This window comes from Humulus lupulus, chromosome 1 (genome assembly GCF_963169125.1).
Source record: "Humulus lupulus chromosome 1, drHumLupu1.1, whole genome shotgun sequence".
Lineage (NCBI taxonomy): Eukaryota > Viridiplantae > Streptophyta > Magnoliopsida > Rosales > Cannabaceae > Humulus > Humulus lupulus.
The window spans coordinates 27038763-27063815 of NC_084793.1; the positions used below are offsets into that span (position 1 = coordinate 27038763).

The 25053-nt window shown below is 32.0% G+C and overlaps 2 protein-coding genes across 3 annotated transcripts; one reads left to right on the forward strand and one right to left on the reverse strand.

Annotated features, from left to right (window-relative positions):
* Positions 1 to 12516: 12516 nt before the first annotated feature.
* Positions 12517 to 13608, reverse strand: LOC133789889 (universal stress protein PHOS34). Its single transcript, XM_062227567.1, has 4 exons — positions 13368 to 13608; positions 13093 to 13202; positions 12888 to 13006; positions 12517 to 12795 (listed from the first exon to the last, which is right to left on the reverse strand). Exons 1-4 carry the CDS (start codon positions 13561 to 13563, stop codon positions 12705 to 12707), a joined length of 516 nt encoding a protein of 171 aa, XP_062083551.1. The 5' UTR covers positions 13564 to 13608; the 3' UTR covers positions 12517 to 12704.
* An 8365-nt stretch (positions 13609 to 21973) lies between these two features.
* Positions 21974 to 24830, forward strand: LOC133789901 (uncharacterized). Of its 2 annotated transcripts, XM_062227575.1 has the most exons (7): positions 21975 to 22266; positions 22409 to 22480; positions 22979 to 23046; positions 23346 to 23505; positions 23928 to 24008; positions 24262 to 24357; positions 24453 to 24830. In XM_062227575.1, exons 1-7 carry the CDS (start codon positions 22132 to 22134, stop codon positions 24522 to 24524), a joined length of 684 nt encoding a protein of 227 aa, XP_062083559.1. In that variant the 5' UTR covers positions 21975 to 22131; the 3' UTR covers positions 24525 to 24830. The 2 variants fall into 2 exon arrangements, with proteins under 2 accessions (XP_062083564.1, XP_062083559.1); XM_062227580.1 differs by lacking the exon at positions 22979 to 23046 and having other exon boundaries at positions 21974 to 22266.
* Positions 24831 to 25053: the final 223 nt, after the last annotated feature.

Here is a 25053-nt window from a genome sequence, read left to right on the forward strand (position 1 = left end):
TACCAAATTACCCCTAGGCTCACCCCGAGCCGAGTATTTGACCCCTTTATGACTAAATCGCTAACTCGCTCCCTAGGATCGCCTCGTGCCGAATAACCCAAATATATTCACGTAATAATGTGGTCTCAACATTTGAAACATATATATTCAAATATGCCCTCAATGGGCCAAAATTATAAAAATGTCATTCTGATAAGAAACAGACCCACAAGCATGCTTAATACACCTAAACATGCAAATACAATCATATTATAATATAACTAACATAATTCATGTAATCATGCATCAAATCACATAATAATGTAATTAATCAGTTATTGCCCTCCTTGCCCCCTAATCAAGGCACTAAGCTTTATTAGAGAAATTTGAACGTTACAATAATCTTAATTTTTATTAAAAAAATTATCATTTATGTTTAAAAATATCGTCATATTATATATATATATATTTTAAAATGATAAATAATATTTTGGTTTAATTTTTTATTTAATATGTTTATGTCATTCTTTTATATATAATATTGTTTATTTATTTAAAATTTATATGACAATGAAACAAATTTAATAAAAATAATTAATAAATTCTATAAATAAAATTAAATAAACGTGCATGCTTGTATCTAATATGAGTATATAAATTCATACAAATGCAAATTGTGACATAAATATATTTTTATAGAATGGCACACATGAATATATAATACCATTACGTATTGGGTTAATAATTTTACAATTTTTAATGCTTCCCTCAATTTTACGACTCCGTAGATTATTGTTATTGAATATGTTGTATAATTTGAAAGAAAGATAAGTATCACACCTCAATCCTCATGAATACAGTTCGATTAATATTAAAGAAAACTAAACTAGCTGCACTTGTAGATGAAATTTTTTGACGGTTAAATCCTTAATTTAGTGGCTTTGATGGTTGGGTGGTTCAAAAATAAAAAGTCACGTATAATATATATAATTATGTATCTATATATATATATAAGTCAATAACACAATTGTATGTGTGTGAAGACAATCGCTAATTATATAAATAATATAAAAGACAAATCTTAATACGAGTCTAGTCATGCTAATATTTTTTTAAATAGAAAAAGAAAACAAATAACGGGTCGGGTCTGACCCGTTCCACTTCAATCGGGGTGGGTCAGCCTGCCTCGGAATTAGGACTCTCGTGGGGCGGGGCAGGGCGGGGCGGGGTAGGACAGGGTCGACCTGCCCAATTTACATTTAGGGCATATATAATAATTAGGAGACATTATTTTGCATAATATGTGATATTTCTCAATTAAAATATCAAGTTATCAACGATTGGAAAAAAAGGAAAAAATGGCCATACAAGCCATCAATGATAGAGTAGTTTTTATAGTGTTTTAAAGAGTTATTTTATTTAATTTTTGAGGTTTATTTAGTAATTTTTTGTGCAGTATAACGTTTTGTTGCCTGTGTTTGATAATATTTTAGATTTATGAGATGTAATTGATAAATGGCTGCATTTGGTGTCAAAAAGATGGAATTTGATGAAAAAAAGACATTTGAGCCGCAGCTCTACGATTAGACAAAGAGGTCAATCTATCAAGAAGCATAGGGTCGCGACGCTGCCTCTGAGAGCCGCGACACTTGAGCAAGTCAAAGACGAGAGAATTCCATATTTTGGACACGGGTCGCGGCGCCACATTATAGAGCCGCGATGCTTGAGTGGCGTATTTCGCAGAAAAGGGCATTTTATGCAGGGTCAAAAGCGGGATTTCACATTCAGAACACATATTACTATTTAAGCATCATTATGATGATTTCTGAAGAAAAAAAACTATAACGCCCTGGTTACTCCAAGACCGTTACCGTGGACTTTAAACAGTGCTTAACTCACTAAACGAGTCATTTGGTTATAAACGTGCATCTATGTGTCATAAATAGGCCAGGGTGAAAACCTTGATTAAAATGAATGGATATATTTTGTTTGAAACATTAAACTGTACATGGGCCCATAAAAGTGTTTACAAAATTATTTACAATCCAAAATGGTCATTACAGTATAAAAATTACAACCCGCTGACCTAAGCGGCAAAAATAGGGTTAACCCCTAATTCCTCTGAGAAATACCTTGGCCGTGGTGGTCAAGCAGCCGCATATGTACACATTTCCACCTAAGCTCTCCACTCAAGGTTGGGTGAGCTTTTCTTTCCCTTTACCTGCACCATATAGCACCAGTGAGCAAGAGCTCGACAAGAAAACTTATTACTGCATGTATGTAATATCAATAAATGATTCTGGTAATCATTCTGGGGCTTGCAGCCCTAATCAGATAGGTGACTAATGAGTCACACTTTCGATAGATGAGTAATAAGTCTATCTCTGTATATATGACTGATAAGTCTATCTCTGTATAGATGACTAATAAGTCTGTCTCTGAGGCTCTGCACCCTAAGCCATGTGACATTCAGTCATCTGAGCCTTTTAGCCTTGGCTCTAAGTAACTAGCATTTAGACTAAACAAGTGCTTTTAGTTTTCATCGAACTTGGGGTCGATCAAGCATTTCATGATCATGTTGATTAGATCTAATCATTTCGGCCTGTGTTAAATGTAAAGCCTTACTTCCTTGGAGTCGTTACTAAGTAATTTTTAAACGTGCAATTAACTTGCTAATCGAGGTTTTAGGTTAAAAGTGTAGCTAAGCCGTAACAAAAGTCACATGATTTGAAAAGGTAGTCATTCATTGAAAATTATAAAGCATTAAACATTTGGGACCCAAAGTACTGTTTAGAAATATTTTGTAACGCTCTGGTTACCCCATAACAGTTACGGTGAACTGTGAACCGGAAATTTGACCCGCTACCCGAGTCCTTTGGTTAAAAACGTGCATCGAAGTGTTATTAATAGGCTAAGGTAGAAAACCAATCAAAAGGAAATGATATATTTTATTTAAAACATAAAACTGTTCATGGGCCCATAAAAAACATTTGCAAGTTATTTACAACTCAAAATGGTCATTACTGTTTCAAATTTACAAACCCGCCGACCTAAGCGGCAAAAATAGGGTAAACCCCCTAGTTCCTCTGAGAACTCCTTGGCCGTGATGGTCAAGCGGCCACATATGTACACCACACCACCTAAGCTCTCCACTCAAGGTTGGGTGAGCTTTTCTTTCCCTTTACCTGCACCACATAGCACCCATGAGCCAAGGCCCAGCAAGAAAACACAATATAGCATGATATAATATCAGCAATGATCGTAATAATCATTCAGGACTCTCAGCCCAAAATAGGTAAGTGACAGTCGCAAAAGTCACTAAGATGGGTATAGCTTCCTTTAGCCATGTGATGATAGGGTCACCGAGGCTTAACAGATAAGTGAACCTTTCACTAGCTTAAACAGGATAGGTGCATGATGACAAGTCACCAACATAACCTTCCTCATGACTTTAGAGTCATAACTATGGAACATTGTTCCCTAGCCATGTGACAAGCACTCACCTAGGCCTTTGGCCCTGGCTTTGAGTAACTAGTCTTAGACTAGCCAAGCACTTATAAGATTCATCGACCTTAGGGTCGGTCCAGCGTTAATGCCTTAGAGTCATTCAACGCTGATATCGATTAGATCTAATCTTCATTCGGCCCTGCGTTCAGGACGCTTATGCCATTTCTGACTCTTAGGTCAGTATCCCTGACTAGTCAGTACCATATATAGGTAAACAATATTCGATAGCATTTAATATGCAATCAATATCCACATTTATCAACCAACATACCTCAACAACAATCATGCATGTCATATACACAGGGTGCAGTTTTCTTACCTCAGGTTCGAGCAAGAAATAATATAAGAACGACCCTTGAGAACGATCAACCTTTAGATCCCTTAGCGGTCACCTATTCATAACCAATTAGAAACCAATAATAAAGTAAATCCATGAATGGTTCACAATCTAAACCACACTCCCAGGATCAATCCCTCACTCTTGGGACTCTCAATCTACTCAAAAGGGGTAAAGGAACCAACCCCCGAGCCTTAAAAACCATCCCGAGCCCTAAAAATAACATCCCCTGAAATTGACCTAGCGCCTAGGCGCTGCCAACTAGCGCTGGGGCGCTGCCCTGGAAACAGAGAGGGCTATTCTCTGCCCTGCATAGTGCTGGGGTACCAGGACTGGCGCTGGGGCGCCAGCTTCAGACCAGCAACACCTCTGATTTTCCCTCTTTGCGATTCCCCTTGAAACCAGCCTTCCAAATCAATCCCAAACCTTACCAAAACATCCAATTCAACCCCTAAACCTCATCTACATCACGCCCTCATCAAAACCCAATCAATCTTACACAAAAACTCCCATTAATTCCAACTATCCACATCAAAATCTATAGGCTGAAACTAAAAGAAAAACAGAGTATAACTTCAAATTCATGGATGATTTCTTACCTCAAGCTGGTTTTGAATCCTCCTCAATGGATGAACTATGTCTATAACCTCCAAGCTTTGATTTCCTAGCTTGATTCTTCAATTTGGGACCCAAAACTTCAAAGGAAGATAGAGGGAAGATGATGTACATGAAGAAGAAGTGAGGGCTCTGTTTTTGGTTTCGAATGTTTCTACAGCCAACTAAGTCATACATATCACAAGCCAAATGACCTTAATGCCCCTAGGTCAAATAAAAGCTTCCACAGTCTCCCAAGGGTAAAATCGTCATCTTTCACTTATTTCGTTAATCATAATTAACGCTCTCAAATGCCCACTATTCTCGATATTCCCAAATACCAATAATTCATATCCCGTTACCCTTTTATTCCCGGCAATGCTCTAATCATTAAAACATCCTGAGACTCACCTCGAGCCTCGAACTTAATCCCGTTATGACTAAACCGCTACTTAATATTCAAAGATCGTCGCATGCTGAATAGCTCGAACAAATCCACATGATAATGTGGCCTCCACAATATATCACCGACATGCATACATTTAACATCATATTATAATATAATTCACATAAACATGCATATATTCATTTAATGGCATAATTAAACAGTTATGGCCCTCCCGACCTACTAATCCAACCATTAAACCGCATTAGGGATTTTGGGGCATTACATATTTACAACTAAAAAAATATAATTAAAGTTGACTAAATGACAAAATTAGGTTTACCCAAAAATACCTCTGGCCGTGGCAGCCAGGCAGGCCAATTATGTACGCGTCGCTTCACGCTCTCCGTACTCATGGTTTGTCGACTTTTCCCTTGCCCTTACCTGCACCATAGAGCACCCGTGAATCGAAGCCCAGCAAGAAAACTCACACAAGCAAATAACATATGCATATCTATCACTCAACATATAATCAAGCCTCCAAAAGGCTAAACACATACGACCATGTCGTCCCAGGTGCTTTACCAGGCCCTGGGTTCGCGGTCTACACCGTGAGGATATCCCAGGTATCCAATAGGGTCTCACCCTGGCAACTCACACTCCGTGTGCTTAACGCTGCTCCTGGCCCCTTGACGTACTCGGCCTTGCCGTTCTTGGCCTTCGTCGTTCCCGGCCTTCGCCGTTCCCGGCTCTTGCCGTTCATTCACATATAAGCACACATAGCGTAACTAAACAAATACTTAAACACGTATAAACATATTCAATGGGGGCTACGTCCTGCAATACAATCATATAGGGCCTCGCCCTGCTCTACGGGTACAACAGTTTTCTTACCTGTGTCCCAAGCTACCCGAGCACCGCGATCACGAGCACAATCCTCTAACCCGAGCCTTGAAGAGAAATCCTAGTCACAACACATGAATATAACCAACTATCAAGTTCTAACTCATTAAATAGTTTCGAGACTTAACTCTAACCTCCGGGACCTTGGTTTCTACCAAATTGGATAGTAGAAACCTTCCCGGGCCTTAACGTTCAAGTTCTCGAGCTAAAAACCCTCAAAAAACCAAAATCATGATTTTGGGTCGCGACTCAGCCTCCCTTAAGCGCCGCGGCGCGCCCCAAAACAGAGGCAAAATGCCTCACATCTGACAGCCTAGGGCTGCGGCGCCCAAACCTTGCGCCGCGGCGCCTAGGAAATTTCCTCGAAGCCCTACTAGCCTATAAACTCAAGTGGGCTGCAGCACTGAAGAACAGGGCCGCGGTGCGAGCCCGAAACCTAGAATTCCCATGCAAATTTTACGAGCTAACTTCCCTGAAATCGTTCTAAACACACCCCAACAACATAATTGGGTCCCATAATCATCCTAACACACTTTAAGCAGCACATAAACTTAGAGAAACCAACCAAAATCCTACTATAACTCAAATTTCGTCATCTAAGATGTAACCCCCCAAACTCCAACAAAACCAAATAAATATAAAACAGCAAACCAGTTTTGACTCTTACCTTGCTGATGATTTCGACTTGGCCAACTTCAAATCTCCTCCTAACTCTAATCCCTCAACCCACAAGCTTGCATGTCACCAAATCTTCAGCCCAATTCTTCAAGTTTCCTCAATATTCAACACTTCACAAATACCCAAGAGAGAGAGAGAGTTACATATGGGAGAGAAAGAGAGTTCCTTTTGATTTATTTTAATTCCTCCTAAAAACACAGCTGCCTAACATAAGCCTATCCTTTAACCAAAATGACCAAAATAGCCCCTTAACTTATCCTTAATCCTTAAGTAACCCCAGGGCATTTCAGTCATTTACCATACCCCTTTAAGTCCCCGAGTAGTCTTATAAATCCCTATTAATCCCGACATATCCCAACCATTACTAAATTACTATCTGCTACTCAAGAATTCCCGAGCACATTATAATATTCCCAAAATACCCTTAAGCTCCTCCCGAGCCGGATATTTAACCCCGTCGTGACTTTCTAACTAAACTGCTCTCTAGAATTGTCTCGGATCGTACATCACAAAAATATCACCACTCTCACATGGTAAAGATCACAATAACCATAAATATTACATTTATGCCCTCAATGACTAAAATTACAAACATACCCCTAATAACTAGACGAGGCCCACATGCATATTTAATTCACCTAAACATGCATGTTCTAATCACATACTCACCAAATTCACATATTTAATATAATAATCAATTATTACCCTCCAGACACGCTAATCAAGGCCCTAAGCCCTATTAGCGAATTCAGGACGCTACATTAAACATATTAATACCGTTCTTGACTCTTAAGCCAATACCATACAACCAGCGCTCAATATCACCGCTGAACTTGACTGATAAGTCATAGCTTTAGGATCAACACTAAACATCATTGCTGTTCTCTGACTAATAAGTCAGTAACATACACAGAGAAGCAAATCTGCTATGCATTTACTATGCAATCAATGTCAATACATAGAGCACTCAACATGCTTCATCAATAACCATGCATGTCACATACTGGGTGCAGTTTTCTTACCTCTGGTTCGAGCGTGAAATAATAAAAGAACGACCCTTGAGAACGATCTATCCTTAAGTCCCTTAGTGGTCACCTAGTCATAACCAATATGAAATCCCATCAATAAAAATAAATAATAAAAGGTTCATGGTCTAAAACCTCACTCCAAGGACCTCGAATCCTACTAAAACGGTTAGTAGATTCGATCCCAAGCCCTAAGAAATGAAACCTCGAGCCTAAACCCTTGAAAAACCCATCCTTGGCACAAAAGGAAGGGGTGGGCCGCGACCTGGCCTAGTGAGTCGCGGTGCGCCCCCAAGATAAAGAGCATCTGTCTGGGGTACCAACGGCGGGCCGCAACTTGGCGTAGTGGGTCGCGGTGTGCTTGCTTAACAAAGCCCAAGGGAGGCTCTGGCTTGGGTCCAGGTTGTGACTTGACCCAGCAAAGCCAGCTCCCCTGCCCATTTTCTCAATTCAAAGCAGCCCAAACCTTCATCAATTAAATCCCCAAATCACACCCAAGCATTACCAAACCATATCCATCATTCAACCAACAAAACCTAAGCTTTATAACACTTAAAGCCTCATCAAATTCCAAACTACACCATCCAAAATATCAACTATAAACCAACTGAAAAACAGAGAAACAAAACCAGAAAATTGAAATGCAATTCTTACCTCCAACTTGAATTAAACCCCCTTCAATGGCTGTAACACAATCCTAAGCTCACAAGCCCTGATTCCCCAAGATGAATCCTCAAGTTAAGCTTCAAAAATCACAACCGAGAGAGAGAGAGGGAGAAAGAAGCTGCTTTGTTTTTTGCTGTCTAAACCTTCTACAACCAGCCACTTAAATCTATCCCATGGTCAAAAGACCAAAATTCCCCTAAGCCCATTTAATTCCTATACAGCCATTCATAGGCAAAACAGTCATTTCTCACTTATCCCGCTAATTATAATTAACGTCTTCAAATTCCCGTTATTCCCAATATTCTTAAATAATAATTAAATCATATTCCATTACCCGTTCATTCCCAGTAATGTACTAAACATCAAATTGCCTCCAGACTTACTCCGAGCCTGGAAATTAATCTCGTTATGACCAAATCGTTAACTTGCGTTCTAGGATCGTCTCATGCCGAATAGCTCGAACATATCCACATTATAATGTAGTCTTATCCATAAATCATAACACATGCACATAAATATACAGATATGCAATTATCATCATATATTCCACATAATAATGCATTTAATCACATAATTGCATAATAAATCAATTATGGCCATCCTCGCCCCCTAATCCAAGCTTAAACCACATTAGGGAATTTGGGACATTACAAAAACCCTAAGGAGACTACTTGTTTATCTGTTTATTGTTCTCTAGATTTCTTCTTCATCTTAGTTCTTTAGGGTATTTTCTATGAACAATTATTTGAATGTTATGGTTATTATATCTGATATGAACTAAATCCTCTATCTATGGGTTAATGTAGTCGCTTGGATTTCTATTTAATTTTATTATGGTGTTCAATTGATTCTTCTTCTTTATTCTAATCTATATAATGTTTGCTTAATGCTAGTAAATACTTGATCAATATTTGCTTGATTTATGATTTTGATTCAAAATTCGAAAGATGCGAATTGAATATGCTATCTGATAATTCTACAAAATAGAGTTATTTTACCACTACTTATAAGCTAATTAGTGTTAAGTTCTTAATTTTTTTATTATTTTATTAAGTTTTTAAGTAATTTTGAATTTATGGGGTTTATTTTGATTTCATATATTTTTATGTGTTTTTATAGTTATTTTGTTGTAGTTTAATTATTTGAATTATTGAGTTTAGTTAGAAGTAAAAAAAAATGCACTTTTGTTGATCTTTAATGATAAATTAAATTAAGTTTTAATTAAGTATTTTCAAATAATTAATATGATTTATTTATAATTGAAAATATTTGATTGTGATTTAATTTATTTTTATGTTGTAGGAATTATGTTGTATTTTTTTGTTTGAAAAATAAAGAGAAAGAAAGGAAAATGATATTTTTGAAAAAGAGAAAATGGCACCTGGCCCAAGCTTCCAGGCCCAGACCGAAGCTCCCAGCTGCCCCAAAAAGCCACCGTGGGCCTGCCTGCCCAACTGCCACCTTCGGCCCAGGCCCAACCGAGCCTAGCTGCCAACCCCCACGCCTGGGCCTTTCCCTCTCCACCCAAGCCCGAAGCCCCTGCCAAGCCTTTCCCAGTCGTGGGCCTGCCACCCCAGCTACCTCACTCGGCCCAGCACGCACCCACGACCCAATCCGCCCCAAACAGCCACCTGCAGCCTTGCTGCCAGGCCAGCACAAATGTGTACAATTTTCCTTGAGCCCATAAATTGTCCCCTTGTCACTTTGTCCAAAAATGCCAATTTTTCTACAACATTTTACCCAAAATCATCATCACCCCTACAATTTACCCATACTTGTCATATTATTATTTATTTATTTAATTTAATCAATTTAAATTGATTATTTGAATACTCTCATTTTGGGTATAAATAGGGAATTTTCAAGACCATTTGCGGGTGCTTAATTTAGAGGAGGTTGCACTACACAATTTCTACACTTTCAAGACCACTCTATTCTCTGCATCTTTTTTTTCTTTCTTTTTGGTCATTTTTCTATGTGTTTTTAGAGGAAAAATTTGAGGGTTCCTCCTCCAAATTTTCCTATTTATGTTTGTAATTTCTATTCTAGTTATATGCTTCTAATCTTTTTCACAAGATTATTAAGATCATGATGAAGCAACTTATAACTAGATAATATTTATGCTCTATGTTGATTTCCCTTATAGTGCAACAAAGTTTATGGATTTTTATTCTTCATATATGTCTTTCATCTTTAATATCTCATATTTTGGATTGTTAGATAGTATTGCACTTTGTTCTTTATTTTGCAAGACATAATATTCTTTGTGTAAGATGTGTCATTAAATTGTACACATTCAATGCTTAGAACAAAAATATTATGTTTGGCCTTATAAATAATGTTATTTGATGTTTTGTTGTTTCATTATGTTGATTCACATTAAATACTTTAAAATTATACTTTTTTAAAAAGTGAAAAAAAATTCTATCTTTTTATAAATAGTTTGTGCTTAAAATTATAAATCTATTTGAAAAATGATAGTTTTACTTATTTTAACTATCACTAAAACTTACACTTATAAGTATTATTAAACTTACATTTTGTGGATTCTAGTATCTTAATAATCTTTCTTTTACAAATTATTTTTAAATCATAATTGGTTTATTTTTATTCTCTTAAATAGCTTTATTTTAAATCTTTTATTTTATGTTAATGACATTAAATCTCATCAATCTTTGGAGCTAGGTTAGAATTTATTAATTTTGGTTTAAAATAGTTTTCTTTTTTATTTTAGACAACTTCTTTGGGTTCGATCTCGTGCTTACACAAACACTATATTTCATATATGATTCGTGCGCTTGCGAGTTATAAATATTCAAAACATACTCGTTTTAAGTTCATCACTATCGTTATATAGACATAAGTTATATATTGGGCTAGAGTACGTGTATGACTTGTGTAGCAATTAGGTTTCTATACTTAATGCATGTTATGTGTTTAAGTTTATCACAGAGATGTAGAAAACCTATATATATGTTGAGATCTTATATCTTGAAAAAAAAATAGGAATCGATTTTTGTTAACCTGCTATTAGAATAGGAAGAAGAGATTTAGAACTGATTAGTAAAATTGATAGAATGAAAAGTTGATGAATTTAATACCCTAGGTTTTTAATTATTGAATCAATCTTTATTATTGCAAAATCTATTTCAATTTTAAGTCTTAGTTTAAAAATCACTCTATTTTCGACAGCCAAATAGAAATTTAAAAGCAATTATTGTTAATTGATTGATAGTCCTTGTGGGAACGATACGGTACTTACTATTTTATTACTTGAATCGATTGTGTATACTTGCACATCATATTTTACCGATCAATCAATAAGGAACAAAAATTAGAAAGAAAGAAAAAACGACATCATCTAACAAATGACATAAGTATGAAACGACGCCCTAAGAAATAAATAAATTGCAAAAACGACAATGTCTAATAAACGAGGTGAGATCGGTAAATCAACACTATAAATTATGATTTATTGAGTGTATATTATGACTTATTTGGTATGATATAGATGGATCCTGAGTTTTTGAGAAACCAGAGGTATGCAAGAAAGCACAACAAGACTAATGATGGGTCTGCAGCCGAGTTAGAATAGACTTTTTTTTTTCTTTTTCTTACAACTCTTTTTTTTTTCATTTTAACATTTGGGTTTTTCTTTTTTAGTTTGGTGGTACAATGTTAACATTTCATATTTTATAATGAATGTAGTTGTTTTGGTTTAATGTTCATGTTCAATCATTTGGGTTCTTGTGAATTTACTTGAGCATCTTAAACCATCTGTTTCACCAGATCAAATTTATTATTACTTGTTAAATATACATTGATTTGTTTTATTAAAGAAAGTTGCCCTTTTTAGCTGTTTGACTATTTTGTGGTGGTCTTCAATGTCCATGTTCTTGTTTTTCATTATGTTTTAAGAAGACTGTTGATGAGATTAAGACTTTTTATCAAGTCAATCTGTTTCAGTAGCCATATGTATTGATTGAGTTTAAATAAAAATTGCAGAAACAGAAAGTTTATGATGGAATAATTTACATTGTCATACAAAATATTTATAATTTCTTGCTTGGTAACATCTATTTCTAGTCTGTGTATACCTCAACCTACTTTTAGGATGAATTAGCAATCCATTGTAAATATATCAAGGTAGATAGTAAAAATTTATAGTTTAGCATACTTAATTGGTTTGTTATCAGAACCACCTAGGTTTGCTAGAGACAATTGTTTTTGTTGTGTCAACAATATATGTTGCTTGAATGTCAATGTTACCTTTTCTTTATGCCACGTGGTTTGCTTTTCACATGATCTGAGGTTCGATTCTCTCAATTGTTATAGTTTTTAAAAAAATATATTAGATCCCATGTTTTTCGTTTTTAGGACATTCTCATTCTGTGGTTTAATTTTTTTTTTTTTTTAAATAACAACAAAAGAGAGAATCTGTGTGTAGTAACTCTGGATAGGAATTTGTACTTTTTCCAAGATGTTCAAAATGCTGCATATTTACATGAAATTCAGAATTACATTTCAGATCGTCTACTCTCTAAGTTTCTTCTCTCTTTAGCATTTCATCAACTTTTAATCAATAGAACCACCCACCCATGATAACCTACTCCTCTCCTTTAGAACCCTCCTAAATTCTGTTTTGCTTGGGATGCTTGACAATCACCACCGGACACTTGACATTCTTGGCACAGTGATCACTCACACTTCCAAGAAGAGTCCTGCAAGTAAATATGAGAAGGGATTTTCAGAAGATCAGACTTGTACAGTCATAACTGAGATCTGAGATAGTAAAAAGGATGAAGTTGGCAACCTTTTGAAGAAACCATAACCATGGCTTCCCATGACTAAGGTGTCAGCTCCAAGTTTCTCAACACTATGGCAAATCACATCTTTGGCGTCTCCGCTCCCAACTTTCTTCTCAACATTCATCTGAAAGAAAAGGCTGCAGGTAACTATCTAATTCTCTATGTTTGAACTATAAGCAGTACTTGAAGAGTAGAGAAAAAAGGGCTTACTTTGACCTCAGAGTGTCTGTAGACAGCTTCAGCTCTTTCCATTACTGAATGCACCAGTTCGTTGGCGTACTTCTCCATTGCTCCAATGGCATCAGTCGAAAACAGGTACCCTGCAAAATCATAGCACACCATCTTCACACTCGTTCTTGAGTATCTACATAACAATTGCTATAGTTTTATTTGGTCACCATATATTGTAGGATTAGGCGGAGAGTCTAGTTTAAAAAGAAGAAAAAAAGAAAAAAGTGGAACAGAGAATTGGTATTGTTCCAAACCTGCAGCATCCAAAGAGGAGTAGGCTGGAGGAGGAGGTTTGACGTAGAGAAGGATGAGAGTGGTGTTGGTGTTATGGTCACTTTTAGAAGAGAAATTGCTGAGACACCATGATAGTGCATACATGCTCTCTTCACTCTCATCCACAGCAACCACAATTTTGGTCTCTTTCCTCATCATCTTCACTTCCATAGCCATTATCTGTTAGAGAATTCTTGGCCTTAAGATGCTGATAATGAAGATAGATGTAAAGGGTATCCAAATTTATAGAAGGGTAGTAGTTGGTTTTGGCCGTTGTTTATGCTAGTTTTCAATTCTAAAGCATAGAATTGAGTGAGAGTGGTTTTAGAGAACTAATACCATCAAATGTGAAAGCAACTGTCTGACCAATGGAGATTCAACAAATGGCCAACTTGTAAGATAATAATAGAGTTTGAGCTATCTCCTATTGTCATGTCAAACATCTTGTAGTCGAGTCAAACGTCTTTAGGCAGCTAAGCCAAAAATAAAAAAATATCCAAAGCTACCATCATGAGACTCATCCATTATATGAGGAAGAGATTATTTAAGGGGCAGATATTTTTTTCTTTCTTTCTTTCTTTCTTTCTATATATTACAAGAGAAATTTGTTCGGAACAAAACAAATGACAATGGAAAAAGTTATCTTCAAATGCTCTACAAATATTGTATAATAATGATAATTTGTTAGCATTTGATTTTGTTTGATTATGGTGAACAATTTTGACCGTGAGAAGAAAAATGGAATATGAGTGTGATTGAAGCTAGGGCTGAGCATTGGGCGGGTTACAAGACATTTTTACCCGTCCAATGTCATAATTGGGTTAGCAAAAGTGACCCGTAACTTGCCCAGTTAAGAAAAAAAAAATTTTAACTCGCCCAAACCGAAATTATATTTTTTTTTGGGCGGGTTGGTCGGGTCAACCCACCTAAACAAAAGTGGTATTTTTTTTTTACATTTTTGTGATTTTTTTCTTTTAAATACTAATACTAATAGTGTGAAGTTTATCTTTTTAAGCTTAAAATAATATTTTAAATTTATAGTAAAAAAATTAAAATAAAACTTAATTAATTTATATATTTATTTAAATATATTAAAAATAATAAATTAATAATAAATTCTTAATTGGGCGGGTTGAGTTATATTGGGCGGGTTGATAATTATTTTTAACCTGCCCAATGTAACAATTGGGCGGTTTATTCAGATTGCGTTTTTTGGCAGTTTTTTCGGGTTGGTTTGGACAGATTATTTAGGTTGGACGGGTTGTAAAAATTTCTGCAAAGCCCTAACTGTAGCTAAAGTTTTAATCTTTGACAAAGTAAAAGAATTCGACTATGGCAAAAGATATTTCTTCAATTATGGTTCTCAAAAAAATCAAATAGTAAGTCCCATGAGAGTTTTGATTTTTTTTTCTTTCTTTCCTTCTTGATAGGTAATTAGCTAAATAATAATATGCCAAAATTGGCAGTGAAAGTCCCTTTTTCATAAAGTTCCTATGAGTAGGGTATTACTATGATTCCTTTCTCTCTCTCTCTCTCTGATTTTTTTTTTTTTTTTTTTGAGAGAGAGTTAGATTCTTTTTTGTTGTAAAATTTGATTGGACGAATGAAGATCCCAATACCCCACAAAAATTTGGGAACTGACTGACAAAACTGCAATAACAAAAATAATTGAAGTTGTTAATTTTGAAAAAGTCCATCCATTTATAGATTGTTAATAATTTTGACTGACCAGGAAGTTGATGTTTTGTTATGTATTGCGTAATGAAGTGGAGAAAAGCACATTCCCAATAATCTCTGATCCATTATTGAATGAATGGACTTATTATACTCCAATATCCGGCTAAACCTGTGGATAGACGAGGTAACAAGTAACTCTAGATATGGGCTCTTTTGGAGGTACTCTATCTATCTTGTGCGAGCCATAATATAATATATGATGTTAAATAGGATAAAATGTTTTTGTCCTTAAAATAAAATAAAAATCATATACTACTTTTTCTTCTTATCCTCTTTTTCTCTCTTAATATACATATATTAATATATATTGAGAGTCAATTTCGTCCACCAATGAAAATGGGACAAACGTATTCGAATGGCCTCGTTATTTGTTGTGCTCGCACTATTAAATTAATCATTAGGGAGTGAGTAAAATGTGTGTGACTGAAGTAAGGATAATATTTTAACGTCCTTCAATCCAAGAATATGACCTACATCTGCATGTATATTTATTCTATGTATAATAAGTGTGGATATATAGTCAATCTTGCCCATTTTTTTCTGCGTTGTGTATAAAACTTGAGTAATCTATACCATTTAATGTGTATAAAAATTAATAAGTTATGATGCTTAATCTTCTGTATAGCTAAAAGATAAATGCTAAGGAGTACTAGTTGTGTACAACATCACATGAAATTTGTATATTGTTATTGATGCAATTCTAACCGGATCCACACAATTTAAATTTATAACAAATATGACGTAGCATTAATCATCTGTCATATCGAGTACATTAATGTGTCAAATAGCACCACTTTAGCTAAAATGTAACACTTTGGTATCAGTAACACTTATCCTCTTGCTTTCACCTTTATTTATTTGATTTTTTTTTCATTCTATAATCTTTTTAAAAATATTTAAAATTTGTTATTTAGTTATATAAATAAATGAGAGAGAGTTTGTTTTTCTTTCCCTTCTATTTTGTATTTTTAAAAAAATTATTATTCTATATTTTCATTGTTTTTTTGTTTTTCATTATCATATATACATAAAAAAAAATAGTTTGGAGTGTAATATCTATAAATATACTTTGCAAAAAATAAATTTATATATATAATTATCTATTTGAATATAAATAAAGACAATTTCCCAACTTATATAATATTTCTTTTTGAAAATTCAAACCATACAAATTTTTATGCATCTGATCATACAAAATATATCTTAAAGCCTACCACACATGGATTTTGTTTACGTACTATTACATATATATATAACTATCTCCTTAGACAAAATAACAATATGCATTATGTTATATATATATATATACTAGATAAAAATAACTTGTTACTTAGTTTTAAAGTTATAATCATACTTATTCAAATATGTATTTATTTTTATTATTTTTAATTATCATATAAATTTTAAATAAATAAACAATATCATAAAAGTAAATAAATATGTTTAATATAATGTATGACATAAATGTATTGAAAAAATTAGGACAAAACATTGCCTATAATTTTAATAAAAACCGATTCATTTTTTTCAATATATAATATAATAAATTACAATTATATAATATATCAATAATCTCTACACATATGACATCTAAATATAAAATTTGACATAGATATATATTTACATGATTACATGATATTTATATAAATTACAATAATATTTAAAAAGAAATTAAAAATAGAATAAAATAAAAATAGAAAAAGTTATAGTGTAGAGCAGTATACATGCATCAACTATTTTTAGTTTCCAATGTAATTTGCAATATCCTTTGGTAAATTTGATGAAGAAAAAGTCCAATCATATTAATATTATACATGGATTTTAAATTTAAGTTTGTTGCTAGTTTTTTTTTTTTTTAAATAATTTTTTTCTAGTTGATAGTATATTATATTATGTTATATGTTTAATATAATATTATTCTAATATGAATATTAAGTTTAAGTTTGATTAAATTTTATATAAGTTACAAAACATATGTTTTTATTATTTTTAAATAATTATTATTGTAAAATATCTTATTTTAATTTATTTAATTTGATTTAAGTTTAAATAAACAATATCATAAAAATAAATAAAATATGTTTAATATAATGTATGACATAAATGTATTAAAAAATTAAGGCAAAACATTGTCTATAATTTTAATAAAAACTGGTTTACTTTTTTTTCAATATATAATAGAATAAATTACAGTTTTATAATATAAATAAATATTTATATTAATAATCTCTATATATATGACATCTAAACATAACATTGACATAGATATATATATTTACATGACTGCAGGACATATATATAAATTACAATAGTATTTAAAAAGAAATTAATAATAGAAAAAATCATAGTGTAGAGCAATATACATGCATCAACTATTTTTAGTTTTTAATGTAACTCACAATGTCATTTGGTGAATTTGATGAAGAAAAAGAGCTCCAATTATATTAATATTATACATGGATTTTAAATTTAAGTTTGTTACTAGTTTTTTTTAAATAAGTTTGTTTATAATTGATAGTAGATTATATTATATTATATGTTTAATATGATATTATTTTAATACGTGAAGTTTAATTTTAATTAAATTTTATTTAAGTTACAAAACATATGATTTTTTTTATTTTTAAATAATTGTCATTATAAAATATCTTAAAAATATCTTATTTTAATTTATTTAATTATTTAATTTGATCTAAGTTTTAATCATGTTTATAATCTACCGTTAATTATAAAAATATTCTGTTATATATATAAGAATATTCCATTAAAATTAACTAAAAAATAAAAAAACTTAGAATAAAAAATTTCATTTATCTACATAGAGATATAATTAGAATTCAAGTTAAATTTGAAATATCTCCTTTGACAAAATAACATTATTATATCATACAGTTTAGAATATATTTTTCTCAATTGACGGGTACGTGCTTCAATGACTAGCTATAAGATAAGTACGAACAAAATGACAATTTCTGTAGGGGTAGTAGGTTTTTATACAATTCAAAATAAAATTGAGGTGGATGTTGAAGTTTACAGAAGAATTTCTCATTCATCCTATATAGCCTTATGTGGGTCACCAATCCTTTGTGAAATTCATGTAGAAATTTGTATTGTGAACTTTTTCTTTGAGGGATTCTCTTGTCACACGTGGTTGTTGTCCCTAGTAACCTTCGATGTAAACTCTTCTGAAACGAAAAAAAATCTACTGTCTCTAATTCTCTGTCTCCTCCATGTCCCATCAATTATTTTAAGACACCACATTTATGTATAGTTGGGAAAAGAAAAAGTTGTAAATAATTTAAATATATATTAAATAAATAAATAATGTGTCTTTAAATAATTGGTGGGACATGGAAGAGACAGAAAATTTGGGACAGATGATTTTTTTTCTTCTGAAACACGTCTGACTTTAGTGCCACATCATAGCAAAATCTCTAAAATAATTGGATCCACAATATATATACAGTACATGTTTAACCAACATTTATATTTACATTTGTTAAAAAAAAAACATTTATATTTACATTTATTTTAATTTTTTACATAGTGAGAAATATCACCCGATCAACTTAACCTAATTATATTTTTTTATGGTGTGAAAATTTATTAAAAAATATATCTCAATTCAAATTATTCCTAAAATATCAACGAGAAAAAAAGGAGAACAAAAATTTTTAAGTTATAAAGCACAATTTTATATGTAGAGATGCATATTTTTCTCATAGGATGGAGTCATGTGGGGACTCATCCCTAATAAGGCAGGGATTTTTTGTCTAAGTGGGGAACAGGACAGGAATATGGATAATTTTCTAGCACTCCCTACTCCGATGAGACCTGTTTAATATTTTTTTATATTTTAAATATTTTTTATATATTTTATATTTTTATTTATGTGTTATGTAGTATATGAGTAATTTTTAAAAGATTTTAAATTTTATTTAGGATAATATTTTAGTATTTTAAATTATAAATATTGTGTAATATTTTAATTTTTTTTATGTAATTTACCAATTTTTTTAAAAATAGGATACAGTGAGATCTCCTGCCCCAATAGAAAATTAATCGCCTCACCTCCGATAGGGAATAAGCAGGGACATAAATTAGAATTGTTAACGGGGATTGAGAGAGCCCTCCTCGTCTATTCTTTGCCACGTGTGCTTCCCTACTTGTATGAAGGATTTTTTTTTTTCAAATGTACTTTATATGAATGATTGAAGTTATATTAGAGTCTTATTTTTCTAACAAAAGTTATATTATTATTTTTGTAGCAAATGAAAGTTATATTATTGGTATAATTATATGTTACTATTTTAGGTAGATACACCAAATTTGTAGCTTGAGACGTTTGAGATGATGTAGGTGGGAACACTAACAAGAGCTTAATAATTCAAATTTGTAGATTTGACCCATAATGACAAACAACTTCTTTTAGTATTATAGTGGCCCATTTAATTATGGGCCTTATAATCGCAAGCCCAAATAACAGAAAAATATGAAGTAGCGAACACGTATCTGGGTTGGTTGGTAAGCTTATCTTGGAGAGTGGGCCTTGGCCCGTAGTCAATCCATATCAGGGCCCACTTTACCTGAAAAAGTTAAAAGAAGTTAGTGAATAGTGCTGGCTCAGCTAAAATAAAATATATACAAACAAATAAAACTAAAAAAAGAAAAAATAGTAAGAAGAAGACGAAACTTGCTCCTTCTCAGTTCAATTTAAAATCCAATCTGCCGTGCAATTATTAATTTTTTAACTTGAACTTTCAATTATTTTTTCAACAATTAGTCTTTGTTGGATTGATAATAAAAATCATTTAAATTATAAATATTTTTCTCCCTCATTGAATTTATCAAATAAGTTAATCCATTTTCCCTCTATTCCTTTCTGTTGAATCAATAAAATTAGTTAATATTATTATTAAAACATAGGCTATATTATTATATGTCACACCTAAAAAGAAGCCATAATATTATATTAGATATTGGTTGAGGTTAATAATAAACTTCAAGTACTTGTTTAGTGGCCCTAATAATCATTGGACATTGCAAAGGCTGCTTAATCATTTTTGTGTATATCTATAACCAAACTATTTAATTTTGGATACATAAATATAAAAGATAATTTTGTCTTTATTATTTGGCAAAAATTTCATGATTAAGATCAAAGGCGTGGAATCCATAAAAACCTTTTGGGATCAAGTTTGGTCATTTAGGTGTCCCCACTTAACCAAATGAAGGTTTAGATAGTAATAGTATAGTGCCGACCACTTGTTTGCTTAAATGTTCAAAAAAGCTCTAAATTATAAACACTTATTTATTTATTGTTATTTTTATTTATTTCCCAATTTGCCATTTGTGCGTTTCATATTAATTATTGTAATATCAAATTAGATACTTCCAAATATTATGTCATAGAAACCGATAAGAACCAATAAAGAGGATAAGCACATATGTCAGCATCCAATTTAATCCAAATTTATAAAATTCGAATTAATCCCTTTTCTTTATTTTCTCACCAATAACCATAATTTGTATTTTTTTTCCTTTTATTTAACAAAAAAAATATAATAATTAAAAAATAAATAAATTAAGACTGGCCCTACCGAATCACAGCCCTTTCATGCTTTTTCGGTGAGCGCGTTTCTAATTTCCTCAAAAGTGGGGGCCACGCTTAAAAAAAACCTCATACAGCAATGTGATCGGAGCCGTTGATTTTAGATCAGACGGTCTCTATTCAAATGGGAGAACAGAAATTTTTTGAATTGGATATAAGTCATAACTTTTTATTTTTGTTATTATTATACTATTTCGTTTCACTATTCATTTATTGGCAGATGCAATAATTTTGTTACTCCTTAAATTTAAAAGGAGATTAAAAGACAATAATACCCTTCTCACTTCATGAAATGATGCAACCAAATAATTGAGATTTTCTTTCCAAGTCTGTTAGATTCGAAAAACTAATCAAAATAAATTGAGAATCACTCAAAAAAGTAGGACAGATATTTGGGAACAAAATATATAGTTAAAAAAAGAGTTTTAATCAAATCAATGCTGTCCAAAATCAGTGTCACAAATATGAAACCCAAACTTATAGTGAAAAGTTCTACCATATAAGATAAAAAAAAATGTAAAATCAAGGAACATAAGCCAACCAAAAAAAACTTAATTTTCTTTACCCAAATCTATCAATTCGTACCTTTTAAGCTCTTTAATTGGATTGTGAATAATCACATACACACACCTATCTTTAATTGAAATGATTGGCTTTGTTAGATACATGATACAAACACCTTTTAACCCAATCCAACTAACATGTTTTTTTCACTCTCAAACCATTTCTACAACTATTATTATTATTATTAAACCAAATAATTATCATCACCATCAACAAAAAATAAAAATAAATTATTTTTGGATTTTTATATTTGTATTTGATTAATTTTAGGAGTGTTTGGCAAAGTAATTTTTTTTTATGTGACTTTGAAAAATAATATTCTTGAAATAAAATTACTTTTCACAAAATATAAAATATAATAATGTCTTACATTTAAAATAGTTTTTTTTATTAATTATTCTAATTTTAATAAACAATAAACATAATTTTTCCCATCAAAAAAATGTATCCATATCCGTAAGAAAATCTCTATTAAACTAATTTCCACATATATATTAACATTTATTTTCCATCATTTATTTATTTACATGATGGTCTATCCCTATCCAAAAAAAATTCAGTTCGGTACAAATAAACTTTCTTTCACAGGATTTTTCTTAGGACAAAACACAAAAGGGTATTTTTGGAATTTTGATTTCGCTTACTCTTTATTTATAAAGGACGGCCTTCCAAGCTCGCAGGGAAATGAGAAACCAAGTGAAGAAAAAAACAGAATACAATTCTTCTATTTGCTGTCTAAGTTAAGAGAGAAGGAAAAAACTTTCTTTTTTTATTATTTAAATTTTATTTCCGTTTTCAAATTTTCGAAAAACAGAGAAGAAGTTGTCAAAAACATGGGAGAAGTAGTACTGTTTATGGAGGATTTGAAATCAGGTTATGAAATTTCACACTGCAGAATTTGCCATGAAGAAGAATTTGAAAGCTCTTCCACCTTGGAAGCTCCTTGTGCTTGCTCTGGAACTGTTCAGGTGAAATAAATAAACAAACAAACGAAGTTCAAAAGCTCTGTTTTCTTTGTTTCTGGGTTTGATTTTTGTTTTTTCATTTGATTCTGATTCTGATTCTGATCTCTCTTTTTTTTTTTGCTTTTCTTGTTTGAAAAAATTTCAGTTTGCTCATAGAGATTGTATACAGAGATGGTGCAACGAGAAAGGGAATACAACATGTGAAATATGTCTTCATGTAAGAATTCAAAACGATTTGGGTTTCTCTGTTATTGAAACTTCTTTATTTGGGTCCTTTTTCTGTATTTTCATTTCAGAAAACCGAACTGGGTCTCTCTTCTTTTCTGGTTTTGAGTTAATCAAACCAAGTTTTCATCGTTTTAAGTTTGTTCCCTATTGTAGTGTCTTAAAATTTGTCCTTTTCCTCAGCTTTTCTTTTGTGTTTACAAGAATTACTCTGTTTTCACTTATTGAGTTCTTTTCTCAAAATATAAAAATAAATAAATAATAATAATACGTATTTTCTCACTCTCCTGTCTTTTTTTTTTTTAAAGGCACTCTTTTGTCTTTAAAAAAATAAATAAAAATTATGAAAAATTTCATTAATTTATATGCCTTCCTTGTGACGGAGATTTTTCCATTGCTTGTATTAGTACTTACACATTCTTCCTGGAATATTCAAAATTTCATAATATGAAAGTTTCTCATAACAACAATATGGTTACTATATATGCAGAATTATGAACCAGGATACACAGCACCTCCAAAAATTTCTCCACTAATTGAAGCAGCAGTCACCATTAGGTACACAAATATCCATCATTAAAAATTGTTTGGTCATTTTCTTTTTCACTTTTTCAAACAAAAGGGTAGCTTAGAATTTAAACATTAAGCTAAAAGAAGCTGTTTTTTTCTTGACTTTTTTTTTTTTTGGATTTAGGCAAGTTTTTCATTCGAGCTAATAGTTTATTAACAGTAATCACTTTTTCAAGCAAAAGGGTAGCTTTAAAGTTAAACATTAGCCAATTTTTTTGGGGGGTTTTGGCATTTTGTTTTTGAGCTTGATTGGTTTATTGAGGAATATTTCATACCATGTCCCGCAGAGATAGCTTGCAAATTCCAAGAAGAGAACTACAAAGGGGAAGAAGAAGTGGTAGTGGTGGTGGAGTAGTGGTGGGCACCGCCGTGGCTGAAAACGAAAACTCTCAATGCACGTCCGCCGCGGATAGAAGCGTGTCTTGCTGTCGTACGCTGGCTCTACTCGTAAGTTAGTTAGTTTACTAAATCGAAAAAGTTGAGAACTTTCATTAATGACAAACTATCATCTCATCTCATTTGGTCAAATATTTTTCAACAAAGAAAAGTAAACTTATTATTATTAGATGTAGCACTAGTTAGTTGTTGCCAAGTTGGGCACAACTCAATGGAAATGTAAAGTATGAAATGGGGTACCTTCTTAAACTTCTAAAACGGTTGACCATTTTTGTTAGTCTTACCACCACATGGGTTTCTTTTAAGGCTTCATTGACTCTTCAATAGTATTATTCTCAAGGGTTGATCTTCTGAAAAACTGTATCTTTGCCAATGTGGGGAATATGAATTACAATGCAATTTTCCTTATTATTAAGTTTTTTCATTTATGGGTTATTTTTAATTTAATAGTTTTGGTTATTTGACTTTTGCAGTTTACAGTAATTTTGCTTGTGAGACATCTCTTCGCTATTGTAACTGGTGGACTAGAAGAATACCCCTTTACTCTTGTTACTGTAAGTACATAATTTATACCATGTATTATTATTATTATTTCTTTGCAAAGTATTTTTTTTAACAATTTCAATATCAGCACTTATCAAATTTACTCTAGATCTTATTTAAAAGTCTACTTTGTAAAATATTATATATATAATTATGATGACAATAAAAAAATGTATATATTTTTAAGGATTACTTTTTAAATGAAAATTTAAATAGTGTTGGTTAATCTAACTTTTTAGTGCTATGATTGTGAATTTTTGGCAGATAATTATTTTAAGGACAACTGGCATTATACTCCCAATGTTTGTATTAGTTCGAACAATCACAGCAGTTCAAAATAGCATCAAACGACATAATCAGGTTCAACTTTTTTCCTTGATTAGTTTAATCCAACATTTTCATTTTATTTTATCTTTTAATTTCAAATTTTGACATTACAACACTGTAATCTGCAGGATTCTGATGATGATGACTCCTCAACTTTTGATGGAGATGAAGAAGATGAATTGTACCAACATTTAGTATAAAACGATGCTCTTTCCTAGATTTTCTAATCATTATTATTTTGTGTATCTGGGCATCTTTTCAATGCCTTATTTTATTTTGAGGTAAATTTTTATAAAAAAATCAAAATCAAAATCAAAATCATAATTCTTTTTCAGAAGATTTTAAGCATTGTAGCAAATCTTTCTTTGGCTAATGGAAAAATGTTAACCATCCAAATCCACCACCCAACCCACCCACTTATTTTTTTTAATGAATATAAATTCAACCATTCTGGTTTGTAAGATGAACAACCAAACTTATTATGAGATGAGTCACTTTGAAACAAAGTCAAATTTTTATTTATTATTTCTTTTTACCATAAGTTTATTTTATTTTATTTTATTGAGATAGAGATTACAATGCTAAAATGTTGGTCTTATTTATATGATTTATTTTGCTTCCAAAATATTATACAAGGAGAGCACATATCTTACTAATTTCAATTAAGACATATATAGAAGAAATGACAACATGCAAAACATCGCAATATAGAGACAAACTTTAAACAAT

Excerpts from the sequence above, each read along its gene's own strand:
- LOC133789889 (XM_062227567.1), bottom strand. The coding sequence starts at position 13,563 with ATGGCTATGGAAGTGAAGATGATGAGGAAAGAGACCAAAATTGTGGTT. Across the intron at positions 13,203-13,367 it reads CTCCTCTTTGGATGCTGCAG|GGTACCTGTTTTCGACTGAT; the intron begins GTTTGGAACAAT and ends ATGATTTTGCAG. Across the intron at positions 12,796-12,887 it reads GGTTATGGTTTCTTCAAAAG|GACTCTTCTTGGAAGTGTGA; the intron begins GTTGCCAACTTC and ends ATTTACTTGCAG.
- LOC133789901 (XM_062227575.1), top strand. The coding sequence starts at position 22,132 with ATGGGAGAAGTAGTACTGTTTATGGAGGATTTGAAATCAGGTTATGAA. Across the intron at positions 23,047-23,345 it reads GAAGCAGCAGTCACCATTAG|AGATAGCTTGCAAATTCCAA; the intron begins GTACACAAATAT and ends CATGTCCCGCAG. Across the intron at positions 23,506-23,927 it reads GTCGTACGCTGGCTCTACTC|TTTACAGTAATTTTGCTTGT; the intron begins GTAAGTTAGTTA and ends TGACTTTTGCAG.